Below are 21,984 nucleotides of genomic sequence, written 5' to 3'. Positions count from 1 at the left end.
ATACTGTATAATTTCCATGTTGAGCTTCAGAGGGGCCAATGTGGTGCCAAAAATGGCACTTTATTGTTTCAGAGACGCTTTTCATAGATGAACATCACTTTGAGCAGATGGGATGAATTCATTAGTGAAATCATCTGCTGGAGTCAGTGCTGCATAGAAAACCTGCCCCCTCTTGGCCCTTTCTAGAACACTTTGGGCACCGCTGCCTTACAGCCTGCTGGGTGGCTCGGTGGTCCTGTTCTTCTTCTTCTTTGTCTTCTTACCCTGCACCAGAACAAACAGTTTTGATAAAAACATAAAAAGACGTCTCACTCTGATCATGAATTCTTAAAGTCCTGTGCAGTGATGGTAACATGATGCCACATGTGTGAGCTGAATGTGAGCAGGTTGTACTCACGTAGCTGTCTTTGAACGTCCAGTGGGGGTGCAGCTGGGAGTGGAGGAGCTTTTCTGCTTTGGCCTTTTCAAAGTATCTGGATTTTTCCTCCCGTGTCATATTTTTCCACTGTGGACAGAAGACATGATACTATCAGTGATCTCTCTCTCTCTCTCACACACACACACACACACACACACACACACACACACACACACACACACACACACACACACACACACACACACACACACACACACACAGAGGAGGATCCACACTTACCAGCTCTCCCAGAATCTTATTCACGTGGCAGCTATCTTTGCATTTATGCTGTGCCATGATGCGGTCTTTCTCCTCCCTCCTGAAGATCATGAAGGCGTTCGCTGGCTTTTTAACATATGATGTCTGCGGCTGAGGCGCCGCTGCAGGAGCTGGAATATGAACAAACACACTGGTCATTATATCAGAATTTGTAAAACTCTTAACGCTGATGTAAGATTCAGCATTAAGAATCACTTTAGATCACAATAATTTAAATAATCCATGTGAAAAGCTACAAATTCAGATTTTTCTTTTTTTTCTAATTGGCCAATAATTGTCCTCTGTCTTTGATTTTAATGCAACTGTACCATCAGGAGAATGTGGGTCCAGATGATGCAAAACAATATGGACTATACGAGGGCTGTCCATAAAGTATAGGTCCTTTTTATTTTTTCAAAAACTATATGGATTTCATTCATATGTTTTTACGTCAGACATGCATGAACCCTCATGCGCATGCATGAGTTTTTCCATGCCTGTCGGTGACGTCATTCACCTGTGAGCACTCCTTGTGGGAGGAGTCGCCCAGCCCCTCGTCGGAATTCCTTTGTCTGAGAAGTTGCTGAGAGACTGGCGCTTTGTTTGATCAAAATCTTTTCTAAACCTGTGAGACACATCGAAGTGGACACGGTTCGAAAAATTAAGCTTGTTTTCAGTGAAAATTTTAACGGCTGATGAGAGATTTTGAGGTGATACTGTCGCTTTAAGGACTTCCCACAGTGCGAGACGTCGCTACAAAAGCTACAAATTCAGATTTTTCTTTTTTCTAATTGGCCAATAATTGTCCTCTGTCTTTGATTTTAATGCAACTGTACCATCAGGAGAATGTGGGTCCAGATGATGCAAAACAATATGGACTATATATCCTTTATCGATTATCAAAAATTGAAAGTTGACCAACGAGCATGACATAAAAACAACTAAACCAAATACATTTCACACATTGCCAGATTTTATCAACTGCCAAGAGTTATTAATACATACGTAAATTGATCCCTGTCCAAACTCAGTATATTGGCAGATTTTTACGATGTTTGATTGGTGTTTATTATTTACAGGATGATATTGAGATGTGTTACTTTCATTTAAAATGAGCTCAAACAAAATATTTCTTATTAAAACTTTTAATCATTCATAGAATAACCATCTTACCTTCATCCCCAGCCAAAGGGTCGAACTGCTGCTGAGCCTAAAAACAATCGATTAAAAACACACACGTTACTCTTTCTACACTCAACAAAAATATAAACGCAACACTTTTGGTTTTGCTCCCATTTTGTATGAGATGAACTCAAAAATCTAAAACTTATTCCACATACACAATATCACCATTTCCCTCAAATATTGTTCACAAACCAGTCTAAATCTGTGATAGTGAGCACTTCTCCTTTGCTGAGATAATCCATCCCACCTCACAGGTGTGCCATACCAAGATGCTGATTAGACACCATGATTAGTGCACAGGTGTGCCTTAGACTGTCCACAATAAAAGGCCACTCTGAAAGGTGCAGTTTTGTTTTATTGGGGGGGGGGGAACGGACCAGTCAGTATCTGGTGTGACCACCATTTGCCTCATGCAGTGCAACACATCTCCTTCGCATAGAGTTGAAGAGAACACCTCTCCAACATGCCAGACGCCAGCGAATGTGATCATTTGCCCACTCAAGTCGGTTACGACGACAAACTGGAGTCAGGTCAAGACCCCGATGAGGACGACGAGCATGCAGATGAGCTTCCCTGAGACGGTTTCTGACAGTTTGTGCAGAAATTCTTTGGTTATGCAAACCGATTGTTTCAGCAGCTGTCCGAGTGGCCGGTCTCAGACGATCTTGGAGGTGAACATGCTGGATGTGGAGGTCCTGGGCTGGTGTGGTTACACCTGGTCTGCGGTTGTGAGGCTGGTTGGATGTACTGCCAAATTCTCTGAAACGCCTTTGGAGACGGCTTATGTTAGAGACATGAACATTCAATACACGAGCAACAGCTCTGGTTGACATTCCTGCTGTCAGCATGCCAATTGCACGCTCCCTCAAATCTTGCGACATCTGTGGCATTGTGCTGTGTGATAAAACTGCACCTTTCAGAGTGGCCTTTTATTGTGGGCAGTCTAAGGCACACCTGTGCACTAATCATGGTGTCTAATCAGCATCTTGATATGGCACACCTGTGAGGTGGGATGGATTTTCTCAGCAACGGAGAAGTGCTCACTATCACAGATTTAGACTGGTTTGTGAACAATATTTGAGGGAAATGGTGATATTGTGTATGTGGAAAAAGTTTTAGATCTTTGAGTTCATCTCATACAAAATGGGAGCAAAACCAAAAGTGTTGCGTTTATATTTTTGTTGAGTATATCAATGGAATTTATATCAAGAAGTGTCCTTGTTATCTGTGGCATGAACAGACAACATGTATGACATGAGCGTGTCAAACTCACACAGGCTAACCACTTAATGTCCTGCTGGTTCAGGGTGACCCAGTTCATCTCTTGTCTTTTCCTCTTACATTCAGCACCCTGGATTTCGTCTCCTTTCCACTTACATCCAACAGCTTGACTTTCTTCTCCTTTTTGCTACACACACACACACAAATATGAACACTAAAGAGTGCTGCTTCTGCAAAGGCCACGCCCACAATTAATTTGTGTCATAAAGCACAGAGAAATCATTCTGCACTTTTTGTTTTTTTGCAGTTTTTGTCTTTTCTGAAAACAGACACAGAAATGGATGAAATCAATGCAGAGCCCGGACAGAATGCGCTCTCCATATCCAAGGTTCAGCATAAATCAGCTTTCAATCCCATCTTTGATTTGCCTCATTAGAATGAAACTCCTGCATATTTGCAGCCGTCATCATTGTTCACTCTGTGTTGGCATCAAAACACCAAATAGAAGTAGAATGTGGATTTTGAAAATATCAATTTGTCATTGTGCTGCACGTCCACAAAAATAGGTCCAAAAGTGTCTTTCTAGGACACGAGTATGTACACTGACATCATCTGATAAATAAAATGTGATGTATGATGTGATGTAATGTTTGGACGTGAAGAGCGGCCTCACGGTGCGGCACAAACAGATTCATATTTGTGGAAAGTGTTGAACTGTTGGTCTGTTGAACGTCGCCTGGTCTCACCTGCGTCTCCTGTCTGTCCTCGTATCCTGACATCAAACAAGGCTTCTTGGAATGTGACGGTTCTTCAGATTCTGCAAGTGCACAACAAACAACCCGACATCAATCATTTGACTGGAAATGTAAAGTTTTAAATTATTGAATCAAAAATATTTAAAAAGTCAGAGGTTCTCTCGAGGGACTGAATGTTGGACATAACACCTTTAATATAAACAAACCACAAGTGTTTTATGTTCCTCCTGCTCTTAATTGAACTCTCATCTAGAAAGAAATGAGAAATAGATGTGCTCAAGTATGTTGAAGCCATTGGACATCAAAAGTGTCAAGGCCTCTTTAGACTTCCTAACTTTTCTGGTGTTGGGAGGAAGGTTTGTTGGGATATCCAGAAGACGTGGGTCAACGCCTACTTGAAGCTTGATGATGATCCTGCCATTATCTGCTTCAAAGAACTTGGTGAAGGTTCCATTCCAACTGAGCTTAGCAGTGGAGAACGTCCAACACAGGTGAAGGCACTAGAACCTTTCATATGTCACGTTTACTGTTCATCAGGACCAACAACCCTGCCATTTCTCAGATCTGAACTTTTTCCATTAAAGAACGTGGAAGGTGAGATGTTTTCTCCAACTCGTGCCGCATTACTGCCTCATATCCTCTGTGCCAGTTACATCACAATGCGGGATAAATGCAAGACCAACTGCCCTGTGCTTCCTCCTATGGAAGAGAATGGATGGTATTCAGAGAATAGAGGATATCTTCCAGTCAAGTGTCTTGCACTTCCTGCACCACGGACAGTACTTGGTGACTGTAGAGTAGGATCTAACGGGCAATGCAGCCGCTCCAACAGCGACTGGCCGTGCACTCTTCTCTGCAAATGCTATAGTGGAGACTGTGCAAACCGAACAAGGGAGGATATTCCAGATAGTGACAGTGATTGATTTTAACTTTCCTCTTCTCATGGTAACCACCAAGTAGGTGGTTTTCCTTTATTCTTGATTTTATTTTGTTGTCTGTTTATAATTGTAAAAATGTATCCAAATGATAATTTAAAATAGACAGTGATATCCTGAACAAATATTTGTGAACATAGTACCACATGTTTGTGATCTTTCTCGGGGTGGGACCTTATTAACATAACAAAATGCATTTTTCACATGATTTTGCTTGTTAACCCTCTCAGGCTCAAATTAATTTTTAGTAACAGGAAAAAATCAGATATTTAGTTGTTGCAAATATTCAGCACCTGCCTTGAGAGGGATAAGAATATTATCTTATCAAATTTGTCATCTTTCTGATTCATCCATGCATTTATAGTCTACTAGTTGATATTTGAGAATGATTTTATTGTCATCTGAAGGTGATAGGCATCATATGTTGTTTTAGTCAGTTATTAATTCAATAAAATACTAAAATAGGCTCTTTTTTTTTTACCTTTAAGTGCCTAAAAAAACATTTATGGCATTTGATATGCTCCTAAATGATTCCACTACATAATAACACACAGTAATAAGATTCCCACTCATTATTGCAAGATTATAATCCAAAAGGAAGATGTAGGACAAAATTTTTGTGATATTTCCAAGTTTTTCACCTTTTTTTCCACCAAGTGTGCCCCATATGGTAAAATTTAGACATTTTTATGATGTAATATAATTGAGAATGAATCCCTGTACATCTCTGACAATGTTTTAGTGAAATGTACAAAAAATATATGAATTACAGAGGAAGACATAGAATTTCCATGTTGAGCTTCAGAGGGGCCAGTGTGGTGCCAAAAACAAAATATTTCTTATTAAAACTTTTAATCATTCATAGAAGAACCATCTTACCTTCATCCCCAGCCAAAGGGTCCAACTGCAGCTGAGCCTAAAAACAATCAATTAAAAACACACACGTTACTCTTTCTATCAATGGAATTTATATCAAGAAGTGTCCTTGTTATCTGTGGCATGAACAGACATCATGTATGACATGAGCGTGTCAAACTCACACAGGCTAACCACTTAATGTCCTGCTGGTTCAGGGTGACCCAGGCGTCACTAAGCATTCTGAAATCTTTTGAAGACACGTGACTGCAATAAAGCGTGATATACATCATAATTGATGGGAAGCTGCAGTCCCCGTCACCATTAAGTGTTAAAGATGAGTGAATGATATATTGTAATATACTAATTATTGCTCAGTGAATAATAATAATAATAATAATAATAATAATAATAATAATAATAATAATAATCATCATCATCATCATCATCATCATCACCATCATCATCATCATATCTCCCTGTCACAGACTGGAGGTCTGCCCAGTTTGTACTCCGCCTCCCACCGAGTGACCTTTGAACAGGCTGCAGCCCCAACCCGAATAATAATAATAATAATAATAATAATAATAATAATAATAATAATAACAGGAAATACAAATTTTAAAAATGGTCTGTGTGTGTGTGTGTGGGGGGGGGGGGGTTGTTTCACATCTAAATGTTAAATGCATTGCGTCACTAAGCATTCTGAAATCTTTTGAAGACACGTGACTGCAATAAAGCGTGATATACATCATAATTGATGGAAGCTGCAGTCCCCGTCACCATTAAGTGTTAAAGATGAGTGAATGATATATTGTAATATACTAATTATTGCTCAGTGAATAATAATAATAATAATAATAATAATAATAATAATAATAATAATAATAACAGGAAATACACATTTTAAAAATTGTGTGTGTGTGTGTGGGTGCGTGTGTGTGTGTGTGTGGGGGGGGGGGGTGTATCACATCTAAAGTCCAGAAATATTATTTTGGACCTCAACAAATATACAAACAATTAATATATTATATTATATTATATTATGTAATTGATGGGTCGAGATACAGATTTTCAGTTTTAGTTTTGGGGTGTTTACATCCACATTTCCAACACTTTTTGTATATTGTTGTACCAGTTTCATGGGGCTGTGGTCTGTCTGTTGTTACAGGACTCGTGTGTTTTTCTATCATTCTTTTATTTCCGCCAGTCAGTTAAAAGGTGAAGGTCAGATGCAGAAAATTCTGGAGATTTATTTGCAGACTGGGGCTGAGGAGTTCTGATGATCTGAACCCTCGGATTTTTAAATAAGAATTATTTCCCATCGAGCGCAAAGTTAGAACAAATTTTCTGCACCAAACTTCCATTCTGGATCATTCCTGCTGCAATCATAAAACCACATGGACTAAACTAAATGTGATATGATGACATTAGACTAAACTAAGAACACTTTTGTCAAGATCTTTTACAGTACCACAATTAAAAAACGTAATAATAAAAAAGCATCAAAATATTTTTGACAAATTTCAGGTGAACCGATAACTTTAAAATGTCCTGTCATACACGCTAAAGTGTAATTGTTCATTCAAATAAGTTCAAATAAGCCACAAATAAATAAATAAAATGTTTGGAACATTGTTTGTTTTTTCTGAAAAATTCCTAAAACATTAAGCAGCATCAATTCACACTGTTCACTGTATAAAAATCTTCAAGCACTTAATTTCACGAACATGACTTAGTGACATTTGTACACTAATGAATTTATGTCATTTAGAATTTTTAGAAGCTAAAAATCCCTTAAAAGAAATTTGATGGTTTTATTGCGAGATACGTCCACCTACTGGATGATATATGTTACTACATTAAATCGCAAATATATTTATTTTAATGTCGTCATTATTATTGTGTGCATAACGTGTTGTTTCATCAGTTACTTACAAATCTCGCTGATTATCTGTGCTAATTTCGGCTTCTACAATAAATAACTCTTCAATTAAACAAAGTTAAATCTGAGTATAATCTGAAGCTCTGCTGAATCAGGTTCCCTCTAAACTGAACCAGTGCTGCTTCTCCTTATGTTCTTTAAAACAGCTTTGTAAGATGACGTTTGAGCCAAAAGATTAAAATAACCTTTAACCTTTTTCTTTGTTCTTAGAAAGTATTACGTCACTTAGCATTCTGAAATCTTCTGAAGACACGTGACTGCAATGTATAAAGCTGCAGCCCCCCCCCTCACCATTAAGTGTTAAAGATGAGTGAGTGAGTGATATATTGTAATATACTAATTATTGTTCAGTGAATAATAATAACAACAACAACAACAACAATAATCATCATCATCATCATCATCATCATCACCATCATCATCATCATCATCATATCTCCCTGTCATAGACTGGAGGTCTGTTCAGTTTGTACTCCGCCTCCCACCCAGTGACCTTTGAACAGGCTGCAGCCCCAACCCGAATAATAATAATAATAATAATAATAATAATAATAATAATAATAATAATAATAATAATACTATTACTACTACTACTACTACTACTACTACTACTACTACTAATAATAATAATAATAACAACAGGAAATACAAATTTTACAAATTGTGTATGTGTGTGTGTGTGTGTGTGTGTGTGTGTGTGTGTGTGTGTGTGTGTGTGTGTGTGTGTGTGTGCGGGGGGGGGGGGGGGGGGGGGGTCACATCGAAAGTCCAGAAATATTATTTGGACCTCAACAAATATACAAACAATTATTATATTATATTATATTATATTATATTATATTATATTATATTATATTATGTAATTGATGGGTCGAGATACAGATTTTCAGTTTTAGTTTTGGGGTGTTTACATCCACATTTCCAACACTTTTTGTATATTGTTGTACCAGTTTCATGGGGCTGTGGTCTGTCCATTGTTACAGGACTCGTGTGTTTTTCTATCATTCTTTTATTTCCGCCAGTCAGTTAAAAGGTGAAGGTCAGATGCAGAAAATTCTGGAGATTTATTTGCAGATTGGGGCTGAGGAGTTCTGATGATCTGAAACTACAACCACGGCTCCTTTACTTAGAAAGGAACAAATTCAGGAGGTTCAGACCAATGGATGCAAGTTTTTTTAACCCTCTGATTTTATAATAAGAATTATTTCCCATAAAAAAATATATATATATTAAAAAAAATTATTTTTATGGACAGAATTTCTAGGCGCAGCCGGGGTGTAGAGGGGGTCTGGTTTGGGAACCACAGAATCTCGTCTCTGCTGTTTGCGGACGATGTGGTTCTGTTGGCTTCGTCAAATCAGGACCTTCAGCGTGCACTGGGGCGGTTTGCAGCCGAGTGTGAACCGTCCGGGATGAAGCACCTCTAAATCCGAGGCCATGGTTCTCGACCGGAAAAAGGTGCTTTGCCCTCTTCAGGTCAGTGGAGTGTCCTTGCCTCAAGTGGAGGAGTTTAAGTATCTCGGGGTCTTGTTCACGAGTGAGGGACGGATGGAGTGTGAGATCGATAGATGGATTGGTGCAGCGTCTGCAGTGATGCGGTCGCTGTATCGGACCGTCGTGGTGAAGAGAGAGCTGAGTAGGGGGTCAAAGCTCTCGATTTACCGATCGATCTACGTTCCGATCCTCACCTATGGTCATGAGATTTGGCTCATGACCGAAAGAACGAGATCGCGAGTACAAGCGGCCGAGATGAGTTTCCTCCGCAGGGTGGCTGGGCGCTCCCTTAGAGATAGGGTGAGGAGCTCGGTCACTCGGGAGGAGCTCGGAGTGGAGCCGCTGCTCCTCCACGTCGAAAGGAGTCAGTTGAGGTGGCTCGGGCATCTTTTCTGGATGCCCCCTGGATGCCTCGCTGTAGAGGTGTTCCGGGCACGTCCCACTGGGAGGAGGCCCCGGGGAAGACCCAGGACACGCTGGAGGGATTACATCTCTCGGCTGGCTTGGGAACGCCTTGGGGTTCCCCCGGAGGAGCTGGAGGAGGTGTGGATCGGGAGGTCTGGGCGGCTTTGCTTGAGCTGCTGCCCCGCAACCCGACTCCGGATAAAGGGGAAGAAAATGGATGGATGGAATGAATTATTTCCCATCGAGCGCAAAGTTAGAACAAATTATCTGCACCAAACTTCCATTCTGGATCATTCCTGTTGCAATCATAAAACCACATGGACTAAACTAAATGTGATATGATGACATTAGACTAAACTAAGAACACTTTTGTCAAGATCTTTTACAGCACCACAATTAAAAAAACGTAATAATAAAAAAAGCATCAAATCTGCTTCAAAGAACTTGGTGAAGGTTCCATTCCAACTGAGCTTAGCAATGGAGAACGTCCAACACAGGTGAAGGCACTAGAACCTTTCATATGTCACGTTTACTGTTCATCAGGTCCAACAACCCTGCCATTTCTCAGATGGGAACTTTTTCGATTAAAGTACGTGGACGGTGAGATGTTCCTCCAACCCTTGCCACATTACTGCCTCATATCCTCTGTGCCACTTACAATGCGGGATAAATGCAAGACCAACTGCCCTGTGCTTCCTCCTATTGAAGAGAGTGGATGGTATTCAGAGAATAGAGGATATCTTCCAGTCAAGTGTCTTGCACTTCCTGCACCACGGACAGTACTTGGTGACTGTAGAGTAGGATGTAACGGGCAATGCAGCCGCTCCAACAGCGACTGGCCGTGCACTCTTCTCTGCAAATGCTGTAGTGGAGACTGTGCAAACCAAACAAGGGAGGATATTCCAGATAGTGACAGTGATTGATTTTTACTGGAATTCTGATGAACTTTCCTCTTCTCATGGTAACCACCAAGTAGGTGGTTTTCCTTTAATTCTTGATTTTATTTTGTTGTCTGTTTATAACTGGAAAAATGTATCCAAATGATAATTTAAAATAGACAGCGATATGTGTCTTGAACAAATATTTGTGAACATAGTGTTGTGTGGGCCGCCAGAAGAGGTACTGCTGGCCCACCACCAGAGGGCGCCCTGCCTGAAGTGCGGGCTTCAGGCACGAGAGGGCGCTGCCGCCACGGACTCAGCCGGGAATGACAGCTGTTACTCATTACTTCCTGACAGCTGTCACTCATTCTTCATCATCTCACTCCATAAAACCCAGACGTCATCTCCACCTCATCGCTGAGATATCATACTTCATTGGAGGTAATATCCTCAGCCTTTTTGTTGTATTTTGTAAATCTGTTTATTGTGAGTGTTTGCAGGAGTACCGGTCCTTTTTGTGGAGGCTGTGCAATACGGCACTCTTTTTCCTCTGAGGGATCGCTGCAAGTATTGAGTGAGAGGTGGAGGTGGCATTCCCACCGCTGTTGTTACTGGGTGTGCACACACCCACACTTGACTGTCTTTGTTCTTCGCCAGCAGTACCAGATCCGACAGTCGGGGACGGTAATCACCTGGGAATTCGGGACTTGGCGGCTCCAGTATTCACCAGGTTCTGGGGCGGCGGAAATCGTGTGGTTCCGGCTCTTCTCAGGACAGACGTCTTCTATCCTCGAGCCTGCCCACACGTCACCTTTGTGGATTGACTGTAATGATATTCTGAGATTGTCTGTATGTTCGTTGTGCACATTTCACAACATTAAATTTTTACCTTTTGGCTCATCTATTGACCGTTCATTTGCGCCCCCTGTTGTGGGTCCGTGTCACTACACTTTCCCAACACATAGTACCACATGTTTGTGATCGTTCTCGGGGTGGGACCTTATTAACATAACAAAATGCATTTTTTTTCAAATGATTTTGCTTGTTAACCCTCTCAGGCTCAAATTAATTTTTAGTAACAGGAAAAAAATCAGATATTTAGCTGTTGCAAATCTGCAGCGCCTGCCTTGAGAGGGTTAAGAATATTATCAAATTTGTCATCTTTCTGATTCATCCATGCATTTATAGTCTACTAGTTGATATTTGAGAATAATTTTATTGTCATCTGAAGGTGATAGGCATCATATGTTGTTTTAGTCAGTTATTAATTCATTAAAATACTAAAATAGGCTCTTTTTTTTTACCTTTAACTCCCTAAAAAATCATTTATGGCATGTTATATGCTCTTCAATTATTCCACTACATAACAACACACAGTAATAAGATTCCCACTTATTATTGCAAGATTATAGTACAAAAGGAAGACGTAGGAGGAACATTTTTATGATTTAATTTAATTGAGAATGAATCCCTGTACATCTGACAACTTTTTAGTGAAATGTACAAAAACAAAAAAACAAAAAATGAATTAGAGAGGAAGAATACTGTATAATTTCCATGTTGAGCTTCAGAGGGGCCAATGTGGTGCCAAAAATGGCACTTTATTGTTTCAGAGACGCTTTTCATAGATGAACATCACTTTGAGCAGATGGGATGAATTCATTAGTGAAATCATCTGCTGGAGTCAGTGCTGCAAAGAAAACCTGCCCCCTCTTGGCCCTTTCTGGAACACTTTGGGCACCGCTGCCTTACAGCCTGCTGGGTGGCTCGGTGGTCCTGTTCTTCTTCTTCTTTGTCTTCTTACCCTGCACCAGAACAAACAGTTTTGATAAAAACATAAAAAGACGTCTCACTCTGATCATGAATTCTTAAAGTCCTGTGCAGTGATGGTAACATGATGCCACATGTGTGAGCTGAATGTGAGCAGGTTGTACTCACGTAGCTGTCTTTGAACGTCCAGTGGGGGTGCAGCTGGGAGTGGAGGAGCTTTTCTGCTTTGGCCTTTTCAAAGTATCTGGATTTTTCCTCCCGTGTCATATTTTTCCACTGTGGACAGAAGACATGATACTATCAGTGATCTCTCTCTCTCTCTCTCACACACACACACACACACACACACACGCACACACACACACACACACACACACACACACACACACACACACACACACACACACACACACACACACACACACACACACACACACACACACACACACACACACACACACACACACACACACACACACACACACACACACACACACAGAGGAGGATCCACACTTACCAGCTCTCCCAGAATCTTATTCACGTGGCAGCTATCTTTGCATTTATGCTGTGCCATGATGCGGTCTTTCTCCTCCCTCCTGAAGATCATGAAGGCGTTCGCTGGCTTTTTAACATATGATGTCTGCGGCTGAGGCGCCGCTGCAGGAGCTGGAATATGAACAAACACACTGGTCATTATATCAGGATTTGTAAAACTCTTAACGCTGATGTAAGATTCAGCATTAAGAATCACTTTAGATCACAATAATTTAAATAATCCATGTGAAAAGCTACAAATTCAGATTTTTCATTTTTTTCTAATTGGCCAATAATTGTCCTCTGTCTTTGATTTTAATGCAACTGTCCCATCAGGAGAATGTGGGTCCAGATGATGCAAAACAATATGGACTATACGAGGGCTGTCCATAAAGTATAGGTCCTTTTTATTTTTTCAAAAACTATATGGATTTCATTCATATGTTTTTACGTCAGACATGCATGAACCCTCGTGCGCATGCGTGAGTTTTTCCATGCCTGTCGGTGACGTCATTCGCCTGTGAGCACTCCTTGTGGGAGGAGTTGCCCAGCCCCTCGTCGGAATTCCTTTGTCTGAGAAGTTGCTGAGAGACTGGCGCTTTGTTTGATCAAAATCTTTTCTAAACCTGTGAGACACATCGAAGTGGACACGGTTCGAAAAATTAAGCTGGTTTTCAGTGAAAATTTTAACGGCTGATGAGAGATTTTGAGGTGATACTGTCGCTTTAAGGACTTCCCACAGTGCGAGACGTCGCTACAAAAGCTACAAATTCAGATTTTTCTTTTTTCTAATTGGCCAATAATTGTCCTCTGTCTTTGATTTTAATGCAACTGTACCATCAGGAGAATGTGGGTCCAGATGATGCAAAACAATATGGACTATATATCCTTTATCGATTATCAAAAATTGAAAGTTGACCAATGAGCATGACATAAAAACAACTAAACCAAATACATTTCACACATTGCCAGATTTTATCAACTGCCAAGAGTTATTAATACATACGTAAATTGATCCCTGTCCAAACTCAGTATATTGGCATATTTTTTACGATGTTTGACTGGTGTTTATTATTTACAGGATGATATTGAGATGTTTTACTTTCATTTAAAATGAGCTCAAACAAAATATTTCTTATTAAAACTTTTAATCATTCATAGAATAACCATCTTACCTTCATCCCCAGCCAAAGGGTCCAACTGCAGCTGAGCCTAAAAACAATCAATTAAAAACACACACGTTACTCTTTCTATCAATGGAATTTATATCAAGAAGTGTCCCTGTTATCTGTGACATGAACAGACAACATGTATGACATGAGCATGTCAAACTCACACAGGCTAACCACTTAATGTCCTGCTGGTTCAGGGTGACCCAGTTCATCTCTTGTCTTTTCCTCTTACATTCAGCACCCTGGATTTCGTCTCCTTTCCGCTTACATCCAACAGCTTGACCTTGTTCGCTTTTTTGCTACACACACACACACACACACACACACACACACACACACACACACACACACACACACACACACACACACACACACACACACACACACACACACACACACACACACACACACACACACACACACACACACAAATATGAACACTAAAGAGTGCTGCTTCTGCAAAGGCCACGGCCACAATTAATTTGTGTCATAAAGCACAGAGAAATCATTCTGTACTTGTTTCTTTTCAGTTTTTGTTTTTGTCTTTTCTGAAAACAGACACAGAAATGGATGAAATCAATGCAGAGCCCGGACAGAATGCGCTCTCCATTTCCATGTTCATATCCAAGGTTCAGCATAAATCAGCTTTCAATCCCATCTTTGATTTGCCTCATTAGAATGAAACTCCTGCATATTTGCAGCCGTCATCATTGTTCACTCTGTGTTGGCATCAAAACACCAAACAGAAGTAGAATGTGGATTTTGTTGTGAGGAAAATATCAATTTGTCATTGTGCTGCACGTCCACAAAAATAGGTCCAAAAGTGTCTTTCTAGGAAACGTGTATGTACACTGACATCATCTGATAAATAAAATGTGATGTAATGTTTTGATGTGAATAGCGGCCTCGCGGTGCGGCACGAACAGATTCATATTTGTGTAAAGTGTTGAACTGTTGGTCTGTTGAACTTCGCCTGGTCTCACCTGTGTCTGCTGTCTGTCTCGTATCCTGACATCAAACAAGACTTCTTTGAATGTGACGGTTCTTCAGATTCTGCAGGTGCACAACAAACAACCCGACATCAATCATTTGACTGGAAATGTAAAGTTTTAAATTATTGAATCAAAAATATTTAAAAAGTCAGAGGTTCTCAGAGCCCAAGATTTTGGAGTCGATATGAAACAAATTCACTGAAAACGGATCTGGAACCAAAACGTGTAACTTCCAAATATCAAGCAGAAGCCTGAAAGCTCCAGTTTTGAGCCCAAACACACATCAGTGGTGTTTGTTGATGGGATAAAGCAGGCTGTCAGGAAACTTATGTCATGACCAAAGTCGTCACATCAACACTGTCTCAAATATCTGCACTGCTTGAAAGTGGAGTTTGTGGCTAAAAAACTGAAGCGATTTACATTTTAGCTGAACATATTTTCTCTTTCTCATGAATATGACCTCACCTTCCATCGTGTTGTGCGTGCACCTCTTTCTTTTACCCTGCAACAAAACAAACACATGACACCTTCGACATGCTGTCAACAAAGAGCGTTCACTCTCACGGTGACTCCATTAATGTTGTGATGACAACATGCAGCGTGTGTGAGTTAAAAATGAGCCGGTTGGACTCACATAGTTTTCTTTGGCTGACCAGTCGGGATGCTGCTGGGAGTGGAGGATGTTTTCTCCTTTAGCCAGCTCATAGTACGTGGCCTGTTCCTCCGCGGGTAGATCATCCCACTGTGGACAGACGACATCACACTTTCAGATACATGCAGACGGACACATCCAGGAGCATCAACACTTACCGAGTGTCAACACTTACCTGGTCTTTCAGAATGGTCTTCACAATCTCGCTGTCGTCCACACCAAACTCATTCATGACGCGTTCCCTCCACTCACGCATGAAGAGCATGAAAGCGCTGTGAGGTCCTTCAACTTCAGGTTCAGGCTCATATGGCATCAGTGTCTCAAATTCAGGCCTGCAGCCAAAGAAAAAAGCAGAACTTGTAGGACATCAGTAGATCTGTCTTCATGGTTTGAAAAGACGTCTGTCAGCTGGAGACCGCTGTTACTTTTCACACATCAGTCAGACAAATCTGATCATATCTTCACTTACTGTGTGACTGAGGTGTTCACAGGAGCAACGTCTAGTAAAGTGAAGTCTGTGGCATCACACACTGGCTCACTGGGTCTGAAGACAAAATATATGAATGAGAGAGAGAAACACCACCTACAAACAAAGGTTTTCCTTAAAATACACAAAATTAAATTCACGATTCATCGAGTCAAACCACATGGTTCAAACATTCACAGTCTGAAACGTCTCTCAGCTGGAGACCCACTGTCACATGTCAGACATCAGTCAGAGAAAAACAAGATCATATCTTCACTTACTGTGTGACTGAGGTGTTCACAGGAGCAAAATCTGACAAAGTGAAGCCTGAGAGAATATACACTGGTTCACCGTTACTGAGAGAGAGAGAGAGAGAGAGAGAGAGAGAGAGAGAGAGAGAGAGAGAGAGAGAGTTATACCACCTGCAAACACATCTTTGGTAGCAGGAGGTGGTAAAATCACAAGTCAGAATTTCAATACATCCACTTGGGAAATGATTCACAATATTAATACCAGCATTTTGGCATCAAAATTAATCCTATATCTTGAAAATAACCCCACACCCCTTGAATGTAACAAAGTATGGTCTATTTTCAATTATCTGGCTATTCCGCTATGTGTAAAGTTTGTCCATGCTCTTCAAAAACTTTATAAACACAATTCTTTCACAAAGGTTTTATTTCAGTCACACTGTGTGAATAACAGAACTTAGGAGGAGGCCATGCTCTTCAAAAACTTTAAAAACATAAACCATTGTCAAAGGTTTTATCAAATTCTTTAGCCTGAGAGCTTTGTTTTTGGCTTGGCCATGACACTTGATTTACTACAACTTGCCATGCTGTGACTTTTACATGTGTTTAAATTACATGTGTAATTGCATGATCACTGTAATAATATCAGTACTTATGTAGCTTTTGTGACTTCTCTAAAACAAGTACTACCAAGTCAGGACCATTATATATCATAAACGTGAATGTTGTGTTCAATGCAGGGTTCATCAAAACTAATCATGAAGTCAAAACAATTACATTCTAATATTTCGAAAGATGTTAAAATTACAGTATATTTTGCAGTTTTCTTTTTTGCATGGGGTGTTTTTTTTTTTTTTGTCATGGTAGACACCCACTTTCTATATGAAATAGCTCCCAAATTACACAATGCACAATCTCTGAAGTGGATGTAAGCATATTTGAAAAAAAAAAAAAAAAATATATATATATATATATATATATATATATATTTTCTACCATTACCACCTCCTGCTAGTTTGTGGTGTTTTTATGAATCATAATGTCTGTTTTCTCAGAGCAACTTCTTAACTGTTCAGTCTTTTACTTTTTCAGATTTCATCATCATTTATGTTTTTTTTTTGTTTTTTTTACAGTCAGTTTGACTTTCAAATCGTTTGCTTTCATCAGGTAACATTTGACATTCAGGACATTTCATGATCATTTTTGAGAGAAGTTGCCACTTGAGGAAAAATAATGTCTTGATGACGTTTGCTGTGTTATTTTTGGTGGAATCAGCTGTCACATGTGGTTGATTACATTCTGATCTGAGCTGTCGATGGACCCATCAACCAGATTCTCACTGCAACTACAGAACAAGCGAGTGTGTCGACTGGTTCTTGAATATGTGACCCGACTGAGGAAAGTCAGAATAAATCATGTTTGCGTGTATGTTTTTACTTACAGCCACGCTACAGGCTCCGTGTCTATGGTCATGTCAAGTTTCACCACAGGAATGTCGACATTCTAGAGACACAAACACACAACATACAATTATTGTAACATCTGTCCACATCAGTCTCATATAGTGTGAAGAACTGACGACCCAACAATCTGTGAAACACACACACACACACACACACACACACACACACACACACACACACACACACACACACACACACACACACACACACACACACACACACACACACACACACACACACACACACACACACACACACACACAGAGGCTGAGAAGCTGCTAATGACCCTCGTCCAGGTTGAATTTTCGTCATTTCTGTCTCATCTTACTTCATATTTTGCACCGATCACATTCTTTGAATGTTCTGAATATTAATTTACTTAGAAAAGTTGTTTGGTTCTGTGTTTTAATTAATTCAGAAGTAGAAGGTTCAGTCAGAGAGGTCACAACTGCTCCAGAGGGACAACAGTTATCGCTTCAGACAACCACCAGGGGGCAGCCACGATTTTTTCTCAGCTTTGAGATGTCAAAGCTCAAATTTAGGGCCAGATTGAGATAAAAAAATAATAAAAATGTGTTCTCAGTCTAATGCAGTAAAGAAGGTGTTATTATGATCTTTGTCATCAGGACTGAGCTGACTGACGTCACTTACCAGCATTGATCCTTGATCGATTGTCTCCATTTTGAAGGTCTGTGTCCTGAGAGAAAGTGGAAGTTTGATTAAGCACTAAACTGACTGTTCTGTCATAAATGCCAAAGTGTAATTATCATTTTGAGTTCAAACGAGCCACAAATAAATAAAAACATATTTGGAACATTGTTTTTTAATCTTCCTGAAGCATCACTTGTCTTCACACTGTTCACTGTCTAAAAATATTCAGGCATCTTAATTTCACTCACACGACTTAGTGACACTTGTACACTAACGTATTTACGTCATTTAGAATTTTGTGAAGCTAAAACCCCCTGAAAAAGAAACGTTGTTGTTGTTGTACTGGGAGATGCTGCCTGAGATGCTCCATATTATTATTGTGAGCAAAACGTGTTGTTTCATCAGTTACTTACAAATCTCGCTGATTATCTGTGCTAATTTCGGCTTCTACAATAAATAACTCTTCAATTAAACAAAGTTAAATCTGAGTATAATCTGAAGCTCTGCTGAATCAGGTTCCCTCTAAACTGAACCAGTGCTGCTTCTCCTTATGTTCTTTAAAACAGCTTTGTAAGATGACGTTTGAGCAAAAAGACTGAAATAACCTTTAACCTATTTCTTTGTTCTTAGAAAGTATTACGTCACTTAGCATTCTGAAATCTTTTGAAGACACGTGACTGCAATGTATAAAGCTGCAGCCCCCCGTCACCATTAAGTGTTAAAGATGAGTGAATGAGTGATATATTGTAATGTACTAATTATTGTTCGGTGAATAATAATAATAATAATAACAATCATCATCATCATCACCATCATCATCATCATATCTCCCTGTCACAGACTGGAGGTCTGTCCAGTTTGTACTCCGCCTCCCACCGAGTGACCTTTGAACAGGCTGCAGCCCCAACCCGAATAATAATAATAATAATAATAATAATAATAATAATAATAATAATAATAATAACAATCATCATCATCATCACCATCATCATCATCATATCTCCCTGTCACAGACTGGAGGTCTGTCCAGTTTGTACTCCGCCTCCCACCGAGTGACCTTTGAACAGGCTGCAGCCCCAACCCGAATAATAATAATAATAATAATAATAATAATAATAACAGGAAATACAAATTTTAAAAATGGTTTGTGTGTGTGTGTGTGTGTGTGGGGGGGGGGGGGGGGTTGTTTCACATCTAAATGTTAAATGCATTGCGTCACTAAGCATTCTGAAATCTTTTGAAGACACGTGACTGCAATAAAGCGTGATATACATCATAATTGATGGGAAGCTGCAGTCCCCGTCACCATTAAGTGTTAAAGATGAGTGAATGATATATTGTAATATACTAATTATTGCTCAGTGAATAATAATAATAATAATAATAATAATAATAATAATCATCATCATCATCATCATCATCACCATCATCATCATCATATCTCCCTGTCACAGACTGGAGGTCTGCCCAGTTTGTACTCCGCCTCCCACCGAGTGACCTTTGAACAGGCTGCAGCCCCAACCCGAATAATAATAATAATAATAATAATAATAATAATAATAATAATAATAATAATAACAGGAAATACAAATTTTAAAAATGGTCTGTGTGTGTGTGTGGGGGGGGGGGGGGGGTTGTTTCACATCTAAATGTTAAATGCATTGCGTCACTAAGCATTCTGAAATCTTTTGAAGACACGTGACTGCAATAAAGCGTGATATACATCATAATTGATGGGAAGCTGCAGTCCCCGTCACCATTAAGTGTTAAAGATGAGTGAATGATATATTGTAATATACTAATTATTGCTCAGTGAATAATAATAATAATAATAATAATAATAATAATAATAATAATAATAATAACAGGAAATACACATTTTAAAAATTGTGTGTGTGTGTGTGTGGGTGCGTGTGTGTGTGTGTGTGGGGGGGGGGGTGTATCACATCTAAAGTCCAGAAATATTATTTTGGACCTCAACAAATATACAAACAATTAATATATTATATTATATTATATTATGTAATTGATGGGTCGAGATACAGATTTTCAGTTTTAGTTTTGGGGTGTTTACATCCACATTTCCAACACTTTTTGTATATTGTTGTACCAGTTTCATGGGGCTGTGGTCTGTCTGTTGTTACAGGACTCGTGTGTTTTTCTATCATTCTTTTATTTCCGCCAGTCAGTTAAAAGGTGAAGGTCAGATGCAGAAAATTCTGGAGATTTATTTGCAGACTGGGGCTGAGGAGTTCTGATGATCTGAACCCTCGGATTTTTAAATAAGAATTATTTCCCATCGAGCGCAAAGTTAGAACAAATTTTCTGCACCAAACTTCCATTCTGGATCATTCCTGCTGCAATCATAAAACCACATGGACTAAACTAAATGTGATATGATGACATTAGACTAAACTAAGAACACTTTTGTCAAGATCTTTTACAGTACCACAATTAAAAAACGTAATAATAAAAAAGCATCAAAATATTTTTGACAAATTTCAGGTGAACCGATAACTTTAAAATGTCCTGTCATACACGCTAAAGTGTAATTGTTCATTCAAATAAGTTCAAATAAGCCACAAATAAATAAATAAAATGTTTGGAACATTGTTTGTTTTTTCTGAAAAATTCCTAAAACATTAAGCAGCATCAATTCACACTGTTCACTGTATAAAAATCTTCAAGCACTTAATTTCACGAACATGACTTAGTGACATTTGTACACTAATGAATTTATGTCATTTAGAATTTTTAGAAGCTAAAAATCCCTTAAAAGAAATTTGATGGTTTTATTGCGAGATACGTCCACCTACTGGATGATATATGTTACTACATTAAATCGCAAATATATTTTATTTTAATGTCGTCATTATTATTGTGTGCATAACGTGTTGTTTCATCAGTTACTTACAAATCTCGCTGATTATCTGTGCTAATTTCGGCTTCTACAATAAATAACTCTTCAATTAAACCAAGTTAAATCTGAGTATAATCTGAAGCTCTGCTGAATCAGGTTCCCTCTAAACTGAACCAGTGCTGCTTCTCCTTATGTTCTTTAAAACAGCTTTGTAAGATGACGTTTGAGCCAAAAGATTAAAATAACCTTTAACCTTTTTCTTTGTTCTTAGAAAGTATTACGTCACTTAGCATTCTGAAATCTTCTGAAGACACGTGACTGCAATGTATAAAGCTGCAGCCCCCCCCCTCACCATTAAGTGTTAAAGATGAGTGAGTGAGTGATATATTGTAATATACTAATTATTGTTCAGTGAATAATAATAACAACAACAACAACAACAATAATCATCATCATCATCATCATCATCACCATCATCATCATCATCATCATATCTCCCTGTCATAGACTGGAGGTCTGTTCAGTTTGTACTCCGCCTCCCACCCAGTGACCTTTGAACAGGCTGCAGCCCCAACCCGAATAATAATAATAATAATAATAATAATAATAATAATAATAATAATAATAATAATAATACTATTACTACTACTACTACTACTACTACTACTACTACTACTAATAATAATAATAATAATAACAACAGGAAATACAAATTTTACAAATTGTGTATGTGTGTGTGTGTGTGTGTGTGTGTGTGTGTGTGTGTGTGTGTGTGTGTGTGTGTGTGTGTGTGTGCGGGGGGGGGGGGGGGGGTCACATCG

General features: G+C 39.2%; 1 protein-coding gene across 1 annotated transcript; it reads right to left on the bottom strand.

Moving 5' to 3' along the window:
- LOC117519658 (high mobility group B protein 6-like) lies at window positions 1–18,333 on the bottom strand. Its single transcript, XM_034180930.1, has 13 exons — window positions 18,304–18,333; window positions 17,631–17,692; window positions 15,942–16,016; window positions 15,648–15,804; window positions 15,455–15,562; window positions 13,993–14,127; window positions 13,832–13,868; window positions 3,829–3,899; window positions 3,135–3,269; window positions 1,850–1,886; window positions 659–807; window positions 398–505; window positions 1–264 (listed from the first exon to the last, which is right to left on the bottom strand). Exons 1-13 carry the CDS (start codon window positions 18,331–18,333, stop codon window positions 208–210), a joined length of 1,161 nt encoding a protein of 386 aa, XP_034036821.1. The 3' UTR covers window positions 1–207.
- Window positions 18,334–21,984: the final 3,651 nt, after the last annotated feature.

The sequence above is a fragment of the Thalassophryne amazonica genome, chromosome 11 (genome assembly GCF_902500255.1).
Source record: "Thalassophryne amazonica chromosome 11, fThaAma1.1, whole genome shotgun sequence".
Lineage (NCBI taxonomy): Eukaryota > Metazoa > Chordata > Actinopteri > Batrachoidiformes > Batrachoididae > Thalassophryne > Thalassophryne amazonica.
This window is presented reverse-complemented; position numbering and strand designations above follow the sequence as displayed.

Coding starts and splice junctions, on each gene's coding strand:
- LOC117519658 (XM_034180930.1), bottom strand. CDS start 18,333: ATGGAGACAATCGATCAAGGATCAATGCTG. Junction 14,128..15,454: donor GGTCAGCCAAAGAAAACTAT/GTGAGTCCAACC, acceptor GTGTGTGTGTAG/CAAAAAAGCGAACAAGGTCA. Junction 3,270..3,828: donor AGGACAGACAGGAGACGCAG/GTGAGACCAGGC, acceptor GTGTGTGTGTAG/CAAAAAGGAGAAGAAAGTCA.